At 39.3% G+C, this 20,747-nt stretch overlaps 1 protein-coding gene across 1 annotated transcript; it reads right to left on the bottom strand.

Annotated features, from left to right (window-relative positions):
- Window positions 1-132: 132 nt before the first annotated feature.
- Window positions 133-20,727, bottom strand: sh3bgrl (SH3 domain binding glutamate-rich protein like). Its single transcript, XM_030144740.1, has 4 exons — window positions 20,451-20,727; window positions 8,078-8,263; window positions 1,363-1,443; window positions 133-990 (listed from the first exon to the last, which is right to left on the bottom strand). Exons 1-4 carry the CDS (start codon window positions 20,493-20,495, stop codon window positions 955-957), a joined length of 348 nt encoding a protein of 115 aa, XP_030000600.1. The 5' UTR covers window positions 20,496-20,727; the 3' UTR covers window positions 133-954.
- Window positions 20,728-20,747: the final 20 nt, after the last annotated feature.

Genomic DNA, 20,747 nt, shown 5'->3' with positions numbered 1-20,747 from the left:
TCAGTGGAAGAACAGCCATTCTCTGTAAAGTTACAATCATTTATTGAACATGAACATCAGCACAAGACACAACGGACTTGTTTTGGAGAACTAAGTCGGTTTTACAGTTCTATTTGCAGTCTTACTGTCATATTTTTTAAAAAGGGAAATTATCAATTTGTGTAAAACAGGAATTACCAACACAATATGAAACAGAGCACAACAGTTATCCAATTTAAAAAAAAAAAAAAACAACTCCTTTTCACATGCCTCTATGTTTATCAGGTGAGTAAATTTTGGCATTATTATCAATTCATAATATATATCAGCTGTTATAAAAGTTCTGCCGTTCAAGCAGAATTAAGACCATATATAAAGTAAATAAAACATTCAAATAGGAGGATAATAAAACATCTACAGAAGGTGCTACACTTTTGGTGGTGACGTGACTGGGAGGGTTGGAGTACATAACAATAACAGAATAAATATTTGTGAAATGTTTCCAGAGCTCAACAGATTAATTTAACAATGCTTTTATTGAACCGTACAATTTATAGAAATGGTAATGTGATCTGATGTTAACATGGATGTTTTGTTTTTTATGAGTGCGTGTGTTGTTGGGTGACAATGCACTTTCAAACAGGAAGCTGCACGGAACATCTTGTAGTTCATTCACATTGGTGCGTATGTTGATTTGACATATTAGGCCAAAAGGTTTAGCAGGCTGAGGTTAATGGGAAGAGGCAGAGCGGATTCTTTGTTACCCATGATGCTCTGCTTTACTACCTCCCTTCACTACAGCTGACAAGGCACAGCTGAACACAGAATAATAAAAAAAACACATAGACATACTGAGAAGCTAAGTGAAATTTTGCTTTTTTTTGTTTGTTTGTTTTTTTCTGGATCAACTCTAGGTCTGAGTCTGGGTCCAGGACTAGGTCCGGGTGTCAGGTAGAAACTGTAGTAAAGCTGCTGCTACTGCTGGGCTTTTTTCGCTAGAGCCTCGGCCTCCTGGAGAGAAGAAGAAGAAGAGACAGAAGGGGAGGAGAAGAGGAGGAGGAGGAGGATGAAGAAGAGGGACAGTGTGTTATATTAAAATGGAGGATATTGGTTTATATATCCCCTGCCACAGCACATAGGAAACCCCCCTCTGTTTCTATGGTAACTGGCACACCTCCTAGCACTTCCTGTTATGGCAGAGAGGAGGCGCCAGTGTGCAGGTGTGGGAAGGGAAAGGAGACGCTTTGGCCTGCTTTGGAGTCAGAATATCATGAAAAGATGTGTTATGTAATTCTGTATGTGTGTGTCCTGTGTGAATTAACAAACACTGGGAAACTTCATTTGTAGAAGTGGAGTGGGTGTGTGTTGTGTTCATAAGCCAACCTTTGAGCCTGGGGGAGCAGTCAGACCCAGAAATGCATACACAGCGTTGTCCTCTCTGGCATCGAAGAAGGCCTCATAGTTCTGAAAAAGAGGAGGACACAGAAGGAACTTTTTTATCTGCTTTTAAGCTCAGATGAACCGGAGCATCAGCCTAAGTAAATCTGAACTACAACCTGAGGAATGATAATGTGAAACACATTTCAGATCAGTGCCCGAGGGCCCCAAATCTGAGACAAGAACGTCACACGGAGAAGTCTTTGTGAGACGTTGTGTTATTTGTCCAAGGATAGGCCTCAGTCGTCAATCTGATATGGGGGGGAGGGGCACTGTTAAAAAAAACAAACAAAAAAAACCCCAGAGAGTAAACAAGGTTATGCATTCACCTATTTCCTGTCTAACTGTCTATAGTCCGTTGTTCTCACATTCCTTGTCATTCCTTTGTTTTCCCACCTCACTCCCCCTCACACATACCAGGGGACGCACAAACAGATAAAAACGCTACAGCTGCTCGTATCTGGGGGATTGCAGTTCTCTTTGTCTGTGACATTCAATACAGCCAATCCTAGATGTGCAGCTTTTCCTTCCAGCCGTCCATTAGCAGCTCTGCAGGATGCTTCAGTGCACTCAGGCTAAAGGCCGTGGCTCTAATAGCTGTACATTTGCATGGCCTCACCCCAGACAGATGGACAGGGTACACAGTGGGAGAGTATTTAGAATGGGAGGTAGCCAAGATGGCAGGAATATATCCAAATTTCAACACAGCCCTATTCCTATGGGGCTGTATCCTGAAGTACTTGCATTCTCTACTCAACTGCAGATATTTGTGTGTGCAAAATACTCAGCTAAAAGTACTGATTCAACTTCTACACATAAATAACAGTACATAAATACAAGCTCTGAAGGCAGTAAAAGTATCTACTTGCTATTTTAGTGCTTTGCTAACTGAACTTCTAATGTCAGAATTAACTCTCCCAGTTCTGGACATCTCATTAAAACACACGCCTCCTTCTCTCCACTGTCAAGTCTGCCTGTCTGGTCTGTTTCGTCTTGTTATGTCTGTTACATTGCTACATCTGTCATGTGTGAAATGAGGTGCTCTGTTCGCTGAGGGATCATCTTTTCTATGTGATACTGTTCTGCCCAAGTAGGGTGAGATCAGTCTTCGTTGTTGTGATGGTGATGATGCAAATGCAATGGTTTAGAAAGTATGTGTTTTTGTGTTAAAATATCATATATCATTTTATATAGTAGAATAATATATTATTTTGGGAATGTGCTGTTACATGTTTTGTTCTGGGAGCCAGTCTTTGCTAATAACTCAGTTGCCTGCATCCATGATGACAGCCCATACATTTTTTTTTCTAAGTAAAGGACTCTCCTATTTTCCTGTGTTAATCCTAACACTCACTTGAGTTCTTTATTTCCACTCCTCTGCTCCTCTACAACAGCTACATTATACAAGACTAGCTTCTGTTATCTTAGAAACAGAGATAACTAAGGTCAACAACAGTACAACAGATTACAATAAGAACTCATGTAAGCAAACATATGTATGTTGCCTATTTTTAGTGGTAAAAACTGCAAAAAGAAGAAATGTAAATATTCAAGACGCAGATGTACACAAGAGGAAAATTCTCCACTACGCTGACCACCTAAATGCCAACTTTGCAATCTGGTGCTAGTAATGGGAACTGAGACCTGGTTCCATTTGATGAATAATTCCCATTTCTCTGAGTGTATCACTTCCCTCTATTGAAATTGGCATTTTTTTCCCAGACATTTAGATCAGGGGTTCCCAAAGGGGAGTTTGTGTACCCCCAGGGGTACTTGGAAGAATTCCACGGGGAACTTGAAATTTTTTGGGGGAAAAATACATAAAATAAGTCATCATGTACCAAACACAAAATAAATCATGAGAATGAATGCTGAAATACAAAACACAATAAATACATTCATATAATAGCTCTTTTTTTTTTGTGTGTGTCAATCATCTTGTTTAAGCTTTGGTAACATTTTAAGAACATTTCTATTTTATATTATTAAAAAGTACTTATTTTTTGTTGATGAAAGATTAATTTATCAATTAATGACCAATTTATTTTTCTATTCAATGAAAGAGGGTACATTTTAGTTTTTTGGACAGACATTTACTTTATATATATATAAAGTAAATGGTAAATGTTTTAGTGTTTTTACTTGCTTCGTGTATCCTGCTGTTGTGCCCTCTGTCAAAGCACTTTGTAAACTTTGTTTTTAAAGGTGCTATACAAATAAAGTTATTATTATTATTATTATTTATTTATTTGTTTTTTTAATACATTACAGTTAAATATATGTTGTTTGTTTACAAAGTTTTGAAAACATAAACATCTTTGGTACAGGAACAAATTTTGCCTAATGTTTTTCAGTCAAAAATGTTGAAGCGAGTGTTAAGGGTACTTGGCTAAAAAAGTATATTTCAGGGGGTACTCCACTGTAAAAAGTTTGAGAACCACTGATTTAGATGGAACAAAGACCTCAAACTCATGTCTCTACACTAAAGGAAAGCTAGAACAAGAAGTCCTGATGTACTGAAGGAAACACAGAGGTCCGGCCCCCTCTGGTTGGGCCCCACGGGACCTTATGTTGCTTTTTCACTGATAGTATCAGCTTGACTCACCTCGACTCTGCTCAGCTTTTTTGGCATTTCCACAGCATTGACCATCAGATACTATTTTTAGTATGACCTCCGCTAAGGTTCCAAGCACGCCCAAGCAACACTAAATGTGGCGTAAAATCATGCAATCACTGATTGGTCATTTCAGAATCATCACTGCATCAGTAAATATATGTGTCATCATGTTCTAAAGTGGACACTGAGCCAAGCTGAAGGAAGATCTCAAAGTCAGCTCCATCTGGATAAATCGACCACAGATCTGAAGAGTAATAAACTATATTCTCAACTGAAATCATGTTTTATTGCAGAAAATATAAATTAAAGCTATTAGTTTCAGCCACCTCTACGGTTTTCTTGCTTGTAGCTTCAGTCACACTAAAGATGTAATAACAATTTATGTTGCACTATAACTGCTGCAAAAATGTTGTTTGGGTAGCCAAACCGTAATTTTTTTTTATCCCATTTTAATTTTGCTGTAATTTACATAATTGATGTTTGTTTTAAGATGGTTTAACAAATCAAGAATTTCACTGTTTGTGGCAAAACTATTGAAGTATGAGACTGAAAAGACATGAATAGATAGATTACATCCCCTAAAGTCATGGAAGGGACACAGTCGAAACTTTCCTCTCTCCAATCAGTTCACAGTTGTTGATGCTTCTGTAACTTGAAAATAATCTGACTTGTGGTGATTTTCATTTTGTTTGGTGCTTTTTCACCTCATTCTCAAACATCATTAAAATGGTTTTGGCATCGGTGACATCACATCATATCACAGATGCAGTCCATTGAACCATTTAACACAAAACTAGACTTTAATATCTTTTCCACAAACTGCAACTTTCTTCACTTGTACAATTCTATTCCAAAAAGACAAACACCATATATGTAGCTGATGGGACTTTGTATGGTTCAGATTGTGGCTTCATTTCACAAATAAAGATGACAGTGTTGGTTGTAACATCTCTAAAATGATACTTTCAAGTAAGGCTGGAACACTGACAATATGCTAAGACATCTGTTTACGCTACATGGGCATAAATTCTGGGAATGGCATGTATTTGACACTCTACGCATTAGTGGCACTGCTATCCAACTGAGCAATATGCCTGTTTCTGAGGATAAATGTGTTAAATTATAATAACATTAGTTCTATGCACACAGGCTCAGGAGATTTATACTGTGGTTTGACAGAGAAAACCTTAATGACAACAAATGCGGTGCAGATTTCATCCAGTGTAAGACCTGTTTAAGAGAAAAATACTCAGAATCACAAACACTGCCAGCCAAAATAAATTATGCGCTGGGGTTAGTTTATCAGAACGTCTCCGTAAAACAGCTGCCTAGTAATCCTAATAACGATGAGTAGTAGTAGGTATGTGTATTGAAAAGAGTATAGGCCCATTTATGCTCACTTATGTAAATAGGTATGTGATTTGAAGCGTCAAGTGTCACTGCTGTTATACTTCCATGCGTCCATTGCATTGGAATGAACATTTGTTGGCCAATCCACCAGAGGGCGCTGCTCTGAACTAACATACTGGCCATACTGGAGTATTTTGAGAGAAGAAGAAGAAAGTCAATAATTACAAACATGGCAAGAGACAGAGGTTTTACTAATGCTGATATTAAGAATATTTGTTGAAAATATGTCGATAGTTTTTCACCAACTCACACAGTTACTTTTTGAAAAGTTCCACCATTTCTGGAAATGATTGTCTTCAAATCTCAACACTGCCCCCACTAGCCTTCCCACTGGTACTGCACTGGTTCTTCCATTTGGGATCGCATCTATAAGCTCCCAGAAGACGGACAGAAATACACATGTAATGAAACGCTCCATTCGTATACATATAGTCAACGTTGAGCATAAATGAGCCTTAAAGTGTTGGCTTAAGATCCAAACTATAAGCTAAAAGAGGCTAAATCACTTCAAAGAGCTCAGAGATGGGAGTTGGACAGTGATTATTTGCAGTTTTGTTATTGTGAAGGGACATTTTTGTGACTGTCTTGACTTTTTCCCCAGAGTCTCTGTGCTTTATGTCCTCTCTGGTTTTCCCTGGATCATCTCTGACCTGCTACTGTGGTCCTGCTTCTCTCCTGCCTTCATCATCATTATTCATTTATCCATATAGTTGTGATAGTGTTTGTTATATAGTTACATGGATGGTAGAAGTTTTTATTGTTGGTTATTAACAACTGCAGTAGTAGAATACCCACTGTTAGTATTTGGAGTAGTAGTATTAACAATTAGCAGTTAACAGCTATGGGCATTTGTACTTCTACTAGTAATACCAGTTGAAGTTTTTACCCTTGGCCACACTGGCCACAGGGTATTGTCATCAGTTGGTCATCCATCTGTCTGTCTGTCCATGTACGTGCAAAAACTTTGGCACGCACCAGTGGTTCTCAGTTACACTTTAGTTTGCTGTGCATCCATGTGTCTCCCCCCCTCCCCCAATCTCTCTCTCTCTTCCTTTACCCTCTCTCTTTAACCCAACTGGTCATGTCAGATTTCCATCCTCCAGAGTTAGGGTCTGCTCCATGTTTCTGCCTGTTAAAAGGAAGTTTTTCCTTCCACTGTCATCATGTGTTTACTCCTGGAGGATTTTGTTGGTGTCTGTGAATTGGTTTAAGAGTCTGGTTCAGACCAGCTCTAAATGTAAAGGGTCATGAGATAACGTTTGTTATGATTTGGCACTATATAAATAAAACTTGATTTGTTTTAATATTTTATTCCTCACATACACTACCAGTCAAAAATTTTGTCTCACCTGGATTTTATTTAGCTTACCAGCTGTGAGGCCGTAAGCTATTGTCGTTATGCGGTGTTAGTCGTCGTCTGTCATCCGTTCCAAAACTTTCAATCGTCTTCTTCTCTGAAACTACAATTCCGATTGACTTCAAATTTGGTATACAGCTTCTTTATGATGATGTCAACAAAAGTTAGTGAAATTATTTGGATCCGGATCTGATTATGAATTTGGTGCGACTTTGAAAAATTTCCCCATTATAAGAGATAGGAAGTGGATCGATGCAATAACTCAGTAAATATAAATGATATCAAGTGGAAATTTCTGCAGTACACCCCTGATGGGGAGATGACCAAAATATAATGGCCACATGCTGATCAGGATCTTCTTCTGGATCCGGGAACTTACGGAAAATTTAACATGGGCTCTTATGGGGAAAAAATTTCAATCGTCTTCTTCTCCGCAACTACGGTTCTGATTGACTTCAAACTTGGTATACAGCTTCTTTGTGATGATGTCAGCACAAGGTATTGAAATTATTTCGATCTGGATCTGATTCTGAATTTGGTGCGACTTTGAAAAATTTTCCCATTGTAAGAGATAGGAAGTGAATTGATCCAATAAATCAGTATCAATGATGTCAAGTTGGAATTTGAATCTTTTACAGATCTGATTGGAATATGACCAAAACATGGGCTATTTCTGTAATATAATAAATACACAGAACTGGGTGATAATAAATGGCATCTGGATACATTTCCCAAAGCTTTTAATTTGGCCGGTAAGCTACAGGGCCATTGGTCCTATTTGTCTTTATTTTCATGACTATTTACATTGTAGTTTCTCACTGAAGGCTTCAAAACTATGAATGAACACATATGGGATTATGTAGTTTAAAAAAGTGATGTAACTCAAAGCATGTTTTATATTTTAGATTCTTCAAAATAGCCACATTTTACTTTTATTACTGCTTTGCACATTCTTGGCATTCTCTTGATGAGCTTCATGAGGTAGTCACCTGAAATGTTTTCCAACAGTCTTGAAGGAGTTCCCAGTGATGCTGAGCACTGGCTGGCCATCTGTGGTCCATCTCATGCCATTTAAATGAGAAGGTGAGTCCAAACTTTTGACTGGTAGTGTAGTAGATCCATAAGTATTAATTTATCTACAAAGTTAAATTAAATTGTGAGTTGTGAAGATGTGACTTTAGTGTTAGCCCAGTCCTGAATGTGGGCTATGAGTGTAGTAAGAGCAGGAACTATCATGAGCCAAATACTCAGAGCATCTGTGTGCATATGTCTCTCACCCCGCAATATTTGCTTTCATTAAATATCTGTGGGGGCAGAGGATTCCCCGTTGTCGGCCTGGACTCCTCCGGAATGTTCTCTCTCATCCATTTCCTGTTGGCCTCATTGGCGGCAATATCACACTCCTCGAACTCGATCTTATTGGCCGTCAGGAAGCCCATCACATCCTGCTGCTGCTTTTTAATCTGTACATGGAGGGAGATGAGAGAAGAGGAGGAGGGTGACAGAGGGGAAGTTATCAGTCAGACATGAGGAAGCATAAGGCCTTGAGCTCACCATACTGTCATCAGTCTGTTGAAAAATAAAAAATAAGTAAGGACACTTCTTCACTGCTGTGAGAATTCACTGGGCGCTCTGTCACTAAGTTACCACAATGCTGACATGTGAATGAAGTGATAAAACAGCATTCAACACAGTCAACTCAGGCAAGGCTGAGCAGGAATAGATGCTTGGAAGTTTTATCTGCATGAAAAACTGCAGATACGGACGAATACACCAGAGACTGGACTCCCGTCATGGTTTCACATCATCATCACTGGCTCAAAATGGAAGCACATCAAAAAAATGCACAATAAAGTAAGACTATTTTTGCCAAAGTAAAATTCTCATGTCCTGCAATTTCTTTTTAAAAGGCACCTTTATCTCACAAACATCTCAGATTTAATGTGTCACAGCCAGATGTTTGGTCTGTAAAATGTCACAAAATGGTGGAAAGTGTTTATCAAAGCCTATGGTGATGCACTCAGATGTCTTTGTTTGACTCCACAAGCCAAAAATAATCACTTTACGGTCATAGAGCTGTAAAAAAAAAAACCAGACAATATTCACATTTAACAAGCAGGAATCGGAAAATTTAGACTTTTTTTTTTTTTTTACTTAAGACATGACTCAAACTAAAGCCCTAGTCACATGGGAGTGGTATACCCTGTGGTGATTTGGAGATGAACCCCCTGCATCTATGTTTAATGCAATTTAATTTAAAGGTACTAAAATCAAGAGTGGGTTCACCACTTTAAGACAGAATATAATCTAGCCTTTTGTTGTCATTGCATAAGGTTTTACAATGAATTGAAAACACAAAAACATAAATCAAGCAAACAATTATGAGTAAATAACAACATTAAAAGACGTTACAGTAATAAATAGTAACAGAAGCAGATTAACATCTAAATCTTTGCACTTCAAGATGTGGATAAAGTTAAAATTGCTGGTTTGTCAACCAATGTCCATCTGATATTCCTCTTCTGAGGGATTTTTGCAAATGTCCAAGCTACATTGTCACATGAGCATCCTGAATTTGCACCTAAGCCAGTTTTAAAATTTTAATTTACAATAATAACCAATGCAACCTCCATAATCCTTGACCGGGTAATAAACTAATAAATGTGTAGAACGAACAAAAAAATGCTGCAAATCCAACCAAATCACAGAGCTGTCAGTTCATACAGGACTAATATTACTGCAGGACCTCTGCGTCTGCTGAAAGAGGGTTGGTCAATTGTGATTGACTTTTACTTTACACATAAAAGACAAGGCAGATTCATATGGGATTAAGATCAGAGACAACCTCTGCAGTTATGAGAAACTACCAGAGGGAAAAAGCTTATATCTGATTAATTCACCCTAAAAAAGAATGATGTACTATTATCGACTACTAGAAATTATGCAACTGTTGAACTGAGCATTTAGGTCAAAGCAATAACACCTGAATCAATAAATCAAATATATCTGGATTATGACATTACCTGTCCAAAATCCAAGCAATTCTAAGTGCAAGATGTATTCTTTTTTATTATATTGTCTCAAAGTCAGCGAGAGCCTGATATTACCCATGAGCTACTGGTGCAGCCAACTTCTACCAGTTCTGATAGTTTGCAAAAAGCCCTATCACTCTTTTATTTAACCCATAAAGACCCAGTGCTACTTTTGTGGCAGTTCCCAAATGATTTTTTTCTCTGTATTGAACCTTTCTTCAGCGATTTATCACCATTTGTCCCTGATCATGTAAATGTTAATTAAAACTCAGGTTAAAGTTGATGGTTATTACATCAGAAACAGACAAAAATGAAGAAAAAGTGAGTTTTTTTGTAAAATATATCATTAACTGAACATAAAACAAATGTGTCCATCCACTGTCATTGATCCAACTCCATGGGTTTTACTGGTGAATTAATGTTGTAGAAGATGCTGGTGTTTCCACATTCACTACGGAGCCCCTGAACGTCCAAATGGGTCATATCTGATGACCATGAAAAGATGACAAACTGTATTTTACACCAATTATTTGCATGTATCGATAGGATAGGTGGATCAACAGGTATTAAACATTTGACATGAATAAATAGTTTTGGTCACCAGTGGATATTTGGGTCTTAATGGGTTAATAGTTGACAGTTGGTTGTTGAATCGTTGTTGCAGCTCTAAAATTCAGCAAAACTACAGTCATGAAGCTCTGTTGAATGTGATGTTGGATTCTGTCAGGTGTGGTATTTTGGCATCACAAAGAAAAAGCCTTTCCCAGTAACACAAGACAAGAAGCTCTGGTATGGACAGATGGATGTGAGCGCTCGTCTGTTCCTGCTTCTGCCTCTGTCTATATGGATATATGTGTGTGTGATCATGAGCATCTGGTCCAATGAGGTCTGGGTGGGCGTATGTGCAGGATTAGGATGGCCCTACAAGGCCAGACGGAAACAAGAGCTCCTCTGGGACTTGAGAGGAGGTAACTGGTCAAACACAAGCCAAATAAGGCCTGCTGTGAGGAGACACACACATTCAGCCTCAGCGACACTCACACATATATTCACACACCTAAAAATCAGACAGAGCCAGCTTCATGGTGAAAAACACAATCTATAATGAGGAGCTGAGAAGGGCTCCTCCCAGTTTTATGGCGTGCAGTCCAGACAGGTAGATTATTTAACAGCCGTCTGCCTGGGTGACATCGAGGTATGGAAATGAGGGATGCTGCTGGCAGAGCGGCCGTTGTACAGTTTGAATCATTTAATGGCGGTCACACTCCCTAGGCCAAAGTCCTCAAAGCAGCTCTGTCCGTCCACCTGCTCTGGAAAGTAGTGTGAGACGAAGAGCAACCGAGTGGAACACCATCGACTTGGACTCACACACTGCGTCTTTCTAAACACATTCACTGGCAGTCGTCTGTGTGAATCTGCACAGCCTTCTGTTCACTCTGTCTTTTTTGTTTTGTCTTTTCACACACTAAAGACAAAAGACTAACTTTACTCCAAATAGCTAAAAAATGTGTTAGACACATGAATCTGAACAGCTCTCTCCCCTTTTCTCCTTCCCTTTGGTACAATCTGACCATTCCCTCAACAAGCCTGCATTGTACTGTTGCCAAGCAAAATTAATTTGTAGGGGAAACTGGCCACGTGCCATCTGTCCCTAACTCTTAATTACACAGTGACAACTCCCAACTCTGCCCCCTCAGCTCTGTGCACCACCCGCTGCTGTTTCGACTGGAGCTGCAGGTCATTTTCATACAGTTGAAACGAGGTCAGACCGCGGTCTGGGTGTGGTACGGATGTATGATTTTAATCCTTAGCCTTATTTGAATGAATGAATGTGATACCAGAAAAGATACCACTGAGGCAGAAGCGCATAAAATCATGTTTCGTCTCATTTTGGTCCCAATTTGGCTGCATTCATGCAAACATTGCTTGAAACAAATGTGCTGTTTGCACAGTGATAGCAATTATCAGCAGTGACCTGGCAATCTGTTTCTGTGTAATCACATTTCCAAGACAGCCCACACACACACACACACACACACACACCCACACCCACACACCCACCCCTACAGAAGAACTTTAATATGAATGTGTTCCAGGTGATATGGATATGGATATATACAGGTACATTTGCTAATTCAATGTGCTCGTTTGCACAAAAACACATTTTATTCAGTCACTATAGTCAACCGTCATAGTCAAATGAACATTATGGCAACAAAACATGGTTAGTTTCAGTATTTACATCACTGCATTGTGCAGGGCTGTGTAATGTGACAATGTTACATTTTATATGATACTCATTTGTCTTTATCAGTGAATTAAATTTGGATGCATTATGTTCTTCTTCATGACAACTACAGGAAGGCCATTTGCATTATGGCAACGCAAATAAACATGGAAAGTGAACGTGACATAGAACAAGGTCATTCTCTACAGGAACTGTTTGAATGGATGAAACAAATACATGAAGAGTATAATCAGATGTACTGAGGTACAATGTGGTTTAATTGCTCTTTTACATTACTGCAATATATACTGTTACCCAGATATGAAATGATAATGGTCATTATTGTGATATACAGTAACTGTGTATTAAATTGTGATAACATTTTTCTATAACATCACTAGCTATGATAATCATGGTGTCAGAAAAAAGGTTTTCTTTGTTTACACTGTCAAATGAATCACAAAATACTTAAGTGTTTTGTTTCTTAATTTTACTCCTGCATATTCTGATGCTGAAAGAATGATTTTCCCATTACCACTGGTGCTTTACCTCAGTTGTTTGTCATTGACCATAAAAAAAGTTTAAAGCCACAAATAAACACCTGGTTTCTTTCATTTTTTTTTACAGGCCATACTGCCATTTAAAGCAATAACACAAGATACAATATAAGGATTACAATTCAATATATTGCAATACTTTGTGATACTGTGAGCACAGAGATACACTGTTTTTGTTAAATCCAATTTTTATGAAAAAGGTAGTATAAAGAATGCCCAATCATATGTAAAATCTTAATAAAAAATGTGTGGAGAAAGATTAAAAGGTGATCAACACTGTCAGTTGTGGACGATTCTGCACGAAATCTTTACATATAAACTTTTAGTGCGATTCCAAATCAACAGCCCTTTTGAGAATTGAACCAGTATCACAAAACAAAAGCTGCTGCAGTAGAACGTTTCTATTGTACACAGTATTATTTTGGCCCTGTATCAAACAGTGGAAAAAGAATCTGCACCATATGCTGTTTGGTTTACATTCCACATCAGCATCATCATGTGAGAGATGGGATGGCAGGGGGATGAGATCCAGACCTGATCAGTGCTTGAAAAGGTCAGACATCAGACATTAACATCTGACAGACAATGGCACACATTGATCTGATGCACTGTATCTACAGCACACTCTGCAATCAATACAGCACATAGTGACTCAATCAGCTGTTGACTCACGCTTTGGGGTCAAATCACTTTTATTCTTACATGAAAAGAAACATGTATAATCTGAAAATAAAATAAAAAAAACAATAGTAGACTCAGGTCTTAGTGTTCTTAGACTTACTGTTTTGTATTTAATGACAGGAAAACACACTCTCTGGACAAACGGAAACATGAATGAATGCCAGCCCTTTGTGTTTATAAGCAATAAAGGTCCAGACTTGATTAGATCCAGTCTGAATTCAGCTGAAAACAGGCACTTACTGGAATTCAGGCAGAAACAGTAGCCTCCACCCAGCCCTGAGCTCAGTCAGCATTACAACAGTGTTACAAAAGAACCTCATGCTGCTGCTCAGGCCAGCTTCAGGCCAGATCTGACCTGTTACACACACCAAACGTCACCACCATCCAACTAAATCCTGACCTATAGACTCTAATGCCAGGGGCAGAGTGGAAGAAGAGCTGTAAATGTGATATTCTGAGGCAGAGAAGCACAAGACTTTGACAAACACAGATAAACCACATGCACACCAACACACTGTTGCAGGTTCTTTGTGCATTTATTGTGGCAATAAGGAAGATATGCACCATTATGGCTGCTGCACAAAAATGAAAATGAAGCAGTAAATGTGTGTTGACCTGCCAGCCATTGTTTCACCTGTTTCAACTGACAGCTTTACATTGGCTTTGAGGTTTTGCTTACACAGGTGCATGTATTTACATATGTCTTATTAAAAGGAAAATCTTTGCTATTCAAATGATTCTTTGGACTGCATGTAACCTAAAAAAAAAGTGGCACTACTCTCTAGAGGATAAAATATGGAGAGAAATATCACAGAATTTATTGTTCCTTTAATGTGTCTGTTTAAGCCTCAGCACAGTTTTACATAAAATGTTCTTGACTTCGTAGTATGAGGTAATCTTTACAAACAGCCATGACTGTAACACTAGACGTCTCTCTGGAGAATTCACAGCCAGTCACCAACACCATTTCTTCAGGTGACTCAAACACTTTGCTTCTCATTACTAGAGCAGTGGAAATATAATGATGTCAGCTGTTATGCACTTTGCAGGAATATCAGGCGCCCTCCACCAGGGGCTGCTCGCTACAGGAGGTCAGGAGGTCAGTGCACAACTAAGCTGCCAATCAGCGCTTTACTCAGGGATACTTCAGCAGGAATCACACACTGACTGTGGCTGGAAGCAGATCCTACACCTTTGTGAGGCTTACACTGTTGATTTCATCTCCGTACAAACTTACACATTTAGTCATTGTTTTCTTCACACTAAGGCCTCCAACCATCATAGATGTAACAATTAGTCAATCATTATTATCTTAGACTGAAACAACTGTCCCAGTGTTCATTTTACCTTGTTCAGTTCCTGCAGGTTTGGTGACAGAGCCAATGAAAACACACTGGTTTTAATCTGCTGCAAAAGGGAAACTGAACCGTGCCTTTCACTATCACTGACTTACAGACCTTTTGAATATCAGTTACACCTGTCATGATATGGAAATGACAGGTTTTATCTCCTATAACTTCAAAATATCCTCATGTTTCTTTTCTTTTTTCTTTCATATGACTTCCTGTTGCCCTCATATCAGTCTCTACCACTGACTCTACATAGAAAGTGAACCTCTGTGACATTGGTTTGCGAACTGTCACTCTGAAGTGGGTGGCTGTGGCTCAGGAGGTAGAGCGGGTCATCCAATAACCAAAGGGTTGGTGCTCTGTCCTAGTCATGTGCTGTTGTGTCCTTGAGCAAGACACTTTGCCTCCAGTGTCACCCCAACTGGTGTATGAATGTGTATGAATGTTCGGTGGCACGGAATGGCAACCACCCTTCCGTCAGCCTGCCCCAGGGCAGCTGTGGTTACAGATGTAGTTTACCACCACCAGAGTGTGAATATGAGAATGATTGAATTATAGATCAATAATGTGAAGTGCTTTGGGTACCTTGAGAAGCGCTATAGAAATCTAACCCATTATTACCTCCGCCAAGGAGGTTATGTTTTTGCCAGGGTTTGTTTGTCTGTCTGTTTGTTTGTCTGTCCGTTAGTGTGCAACATAACTCAAAAAGTTATGGACAGATTTTGATGAAATTTTCAGGGTTTGTTGGAAATGGGATAAGGAAGAAATGATTAAATTTTGGTGGTGATCGGGGGTGGGGGGGCCCATGGGGGGGGGGGGGGGGCACTGATCAGCCTTGGCGGAGGTCTGCGCTCTCCGAGTGCTTCTAGTTAATTTTGGCATTGCCATCTTATTTTTTTTTTTTTGGAAAAGTGAGTGCCCATATTTGGGCAGGTTGGTGGAGTTAGAGAAGAATGAGCAGCTAAACTCACCAAGCTAATGCTAACTTGTTACAACACCAACCACACTCACTAATTGTTATGATAAAGGAGACTGAATTTTTGTTTTGTCGTTCACTTTATTGTCCCTGAAGTTAAATCTGATCGTCTATGTTTGACCCATACTATCACACTCAGAGCAGTAGGTTGCAACTGAAAGCACCTGCAGACTAACTCAAGATCTAAACCAGTCTCATTGTCAATGGGAGAAATATACTAACATAGGTTAACTGTTTCTCATACAGTCAAAAAATTGAGTAAACCTCACACAAGACCTAGAGTTTTCTAGCTGTGAGGTGATGGTGCTTACCCCTGAGGCACTGTGAAGACTGAAGAGTTTCTTGATAGATGTTAACAGATAAAGTTGTGTGTGATAATAATACCATCACCTTTGCATAATATACTAATTAGTGCTGGCCTTATTAGCAATGGACTAATTAGCACGCTAACTGGAAGACCATATAATCCAATAAGAATGAATGCTAGTATCAGTTAAAGAAGGTAAATTAGTAACAGTCCAAGTATCACAATAAAGTAGTGTGTGTAAAGTTGCTGGAATTACTCAGCTGGAATAAGGGTGAGTATTTCAGTTAGAAGAGGAAGTGGTGTCACGATTTTATCATTTGTCTTCCTTCCTCTGTCTGTGTGTGAAAGAACAACCCCCAAGCTCAAACTATACCCTGAAAATGGCAGGTTTTGACTAAGACACACTTCTTTTCATGCATTGTTTTCTTTTGTGCAGATTTTGTCATTTTAATACTATAAGGCACTTCCTCATTTGCACGTTACACCAAAACTTGTCACCTGACATGGTTTTGCAAATGCACTGCTGCAGGAACTGACGCTCACCCTGTTCCAGAATGATGGCTGAGGGTACCAGACCTACGCACAGCACTGACACAGAGCTAATGAAGCATGGAGATAAGTGTGGATATGCAAGACTAGTCATGAAGTAATATTAGACTATGTCCACACCAAACCACATCTTTTCCTATCTGATCTTTTTTTGTTGTTTTCAAAAATGTGCTCTTTAAACACAGTCTCGTTTCAGGAAATATCTGTGTCCACACAAAACTACTGAAAACCACTGAAAACTATGTAGTACAAGTGCCAGGCCTGTATGTGGTGTTGTAATGCTCTCACAAAAAACGGAGAAGAAGACATGGAGCATGCACATAAAGCTTGCTTGGTTCTACCGGGTCTGATCCAATATTTCCTCCTGGTTGCCCCTCTCCATGGTACATCCAAGAGCATGTAGTGAATATTGTTAGCTTTGGTTGTTTGTTGCTCATTGTAATGAAAGAGTAGCTGAAGATTCAGATTCCATATTTCCAATAAGCTCAATAGCTATGGTAGCACGGACACTACTCTGTAGTCCATCATTGTTTTTGTTGTTATGAAATAGCATCTTGGTTCCGGGGTGAAAGGTTAGAGAGGTGGGGCTATGACGTCATCGTTTTAGAAAAGTTGCAGTTTGGTCGTACAGATGAAGATGCGAAACCAGCGTTTTCAAATTTATCCACTCTTGGACCTGTTTCAAAAAGTTGCAGTTTCAGTGACTGAAAACGCTGGTTTTGTGTGGATGAAAGGCCTATCCGATACAAAAGTTTTGCGGATATGACCAAAACCATCTTCATATGGACAGGGCCTTAAACTTCAAGTTAGAATCATCTGAAAGTCCTAATAGTGTAACTTTTCAGCTACTGTTGAGTACCCTGTCAAAAAATGCTTTATTCAATAAAAAAGCTGATTTAGCAACAGCTCTAGCATTACATAACTTTAAGTCTTAGTATTTTAAAATAATTGAAAAGGTTGAGTTGTATGGAAATGAACTTACTTCTGCTATTAAAATGGGCCATTTTTACACTGGAGGTTGAAGAGGATTGACTCATACTTGAATCCAGTCTAAACTTAAGGTTTAGACACTACCGTATTGGCTTCACTTTTCAGCTCCAGATGATACCACTTGACTTCCACATGAAAATCAATGCACACAATAGGCCTATCTGTGACGGCGAAGAACTTTTTGTCTTAAATACTGCTGAGTGCTGCTGCTTGTCAAGTGATGTGAATGTGATACCTGCAGTGTCTCTCTCATGGGCCGGCAGTCATTTCCTCACTGGATCTGTCTTTGAGGTTCTACTAGTGTCCCTGCTTTGGCCAGTGTTCTATTTACATGCTCAGCTAAATTGCAGTGATTAATGTAGCTGCATACACTGCTGGACAGTGCAATGCAGTCACTTGATGCAACCCAACTGAAAGCTTGGTGAAAGCTATGAGTTTTGACCACAGTATCATTCTGTTGTTTATGAACGTCCTGACCTCAAACACATAGTATTTGGCCTGATCACAATCAAGGTGTACAAGTATATTTGCATCAGTTATTAATCACTATTGCAAAAAGATACCCCCAAAACCATTCCCAAAATGTTTCTTTGGCCATCTTATTACTAGATCTTGCAGTCCTCCAAATTTGAAGAAAATCGGATAAAAAAAAGATAAAATGGCGACCCAATGAGCGTGAAAACGTGCACAATTTTATTATTATAAGAGAGCAAAATTATTGTACATAATGTTTTGTAACGCAGTAAATAATTACTACTCAACTCCTGTGTCTTTTTTATTAAAAAAAACACACATCACATTGCTTTTCATTTATTGATCATTTTTGTTGAACAGCTGTTTGATTATCAATTCTTATTTTCAGTAATAAGACAATCAACCATTTTGTTCTGAAAACCCTTCTTTTACAGCCCTTCAATTGTAATAATAGAATGGGAACCTGTTATTTAAGTATTATTATGACTAAATATGCACAACTAGACAGATTTTGGTATGCTCCCTGGCTGCAGAAAATTTGGTAACAATGTGGCAAACGGATGTTTACGTCGAACCGCATGTTTTCAATGGCGCGTTGTTCACCAAAATTCAATATACTTCCATCAATAATATGGCGTATATGCATTATAGACATATTGTTATAGCTTGTTCACAAATGTGTATTTCCTCCTGTACCAGGAAGACCTAGTTAAACATCTAACAGAGATGCGACCATGTGGTAAGCCAGATTTCCATTCAAATCTTGTAGTGTCCGTACACCATATCAAAATATGTGGGTCTAATTTTATTGTTTCTGTCAATATATGGAATTTTTCAGCACGCATGCTTTGGACACGACATCTATGCAATAAACAATGCATGATTATCCTGAGTGCTGAAACATTTGTATATCATTGTAGGCATTAAATATGGAGGCTATCAGGCTGTAGTGTCTGTACATCCAATAATTTCTGATTTGACAGGGGTACAAGCCTGCGAAAGTTTTAGCAGACACCATAATACAGAAATATTTTGGACTTTAGAATAGAAATATCAGACAAATAAAATGGCCTGTCTGATTTTTTGATAGAGCATTACTGTTTTGTATCTATATGTGCACCCTTTCTGTTACCCTTGATTGTGATCAGGCCATATTACATAAAGATGTCTGCATTGCACAGATGCATTACAAAATACATCTTTTGCAAAGTGGCATTCAACATATAAATCAATCCAAATGTACTGTGGTTGAAGATATAAAGTCTTTAGGCCGCTGCTGTGCCGTCTGCCAACACTAAACTAGGATGCAAAATAGACATAGCAATGTGAGTATAAACCATCACACAGTGAGTGAACATAGCCCTTCCCAGGAAGTATGCGTTGATATCACAAACACATGCACTCGCTGTCTCCTGAAGACAAATCAATGAGAGGTAATGCATTTTCCCAGACAGGCTCAGTATGGCCATGGCATCGGTTGACTCTAAACTCTTAACAACTCTTACGTGAAAGGAATATTCCCTTTGTGTGAACTGCCTCTATGAGTATCATTTATGGTAACAGTCTGCTCTGTCAGACTGCAAAGAGCTGCTGTACTCGATCACTTCCTGTTAAAATGTGGAAAAAAACCTTGACACAAGTGATGATAACAAAATAGAAAGCACTGAGGCTGCTTTTCTATCAGTTTCCACGACCACACTGACATTTTACTATGACCCAACACCACGAGGAGCACTAAGTGGATACTACAGCTATTTTATTGGGTAATTTAAGTTCCGTGCTCTTCTATGCAGAATGCTCCATGTTGATCTAAACCTCCAACAAGTTTTTACCAGAGCCCATGTGTTCCGAGGCTGCAGCTGCATTTCTAAAAAGGGGCCCTGGAGAATTGCATCACCTTCATTCCTCTCTACTCTGGAAGAAACTGGCAAAGGACTTCATGGAAGCATAAGCAACAGTCAAGATTAAACTTTCCAGTCCGGATCCTCTCATCCTCTTCTATTAAACTATAACATAAACTATGAGTGAAGTGGTGTGTCCTGGCGTCAGGTGACACAGCAGAGAGAACTTTAAGCTCATGTATTGATCTGAACAGCTCAGTGTTGTTCCTGTTCTTCAGTCTGGTGTCAGTTGCACAAAACTGTCACCCCAGGAAACAGTGACAAACCACAGCTGAGACACAAAGGTGCTCCACACTTCCTCCGTACAAAAGTTTTGTGTTTTAGAAAAAGACAGAGTGATGGAAGCTCTATCTGTGTCCAAAGTCTAGAGGAGGACAGAGTTGCATACTTGGTGATGAGTCAGACCACTCTGCACTGAAAAGATGACAATGATGACAACCATGGCCATCACTTAGTGAGTTCAGTAAAAGTTCAGATGCCCTCGTCCCTCGGCTGCAGAAACACACACACACACACACACACACACACACTGAACCCCGTGCTTACATCAGTCTTACACCTAAAACCTTGCAGAGTGTATAAGCAGTATTACTCCTGTACCCCTTACCGAAGTGGATCCGGAGGACGTTGCTATGTACACTTTGATCACCATGTTAAATCCCTGATGCCTGATGCTGGGTCCGGGTGTGCAGCGGTGGTCGCCCTGCTCCTTTGAAGACACTTTGCAGACGCGCTGGATGGGCGGCGAGACGTGGAAAAACAACAACAACAAACTTCTCCGGCTGGAATGCTGTCTGTCTGTGGTAGGCAGCGCAGGCTATCTGCGCAAATGCTCCTGTTCTCAGCCCTGGATGGAGTTTTGCATTCCTCCTCCGCCTCTAATCCGCCTCCCCGCCCCTTCTAG

Source organism: Sphaeramia orbicularis, chromosome 10 (genome assembly GCF_902148855.1).
Source record: "Sphaeramia orbicularis chromosome 10, fSphaOr1.1, whole genome shotgun sequence".
Lineage (NCBI taxonomy): Eukaryota > Metazoa > Chordata > Actinopteri > Kurtiformes > Apogonidae > Sphaeramia > Sphaeramia orbicularis.
Note: the sequence above shows the minus strand (reverse complement) of the source record. Positions and strands in the feature narration are given on the sequence as shown.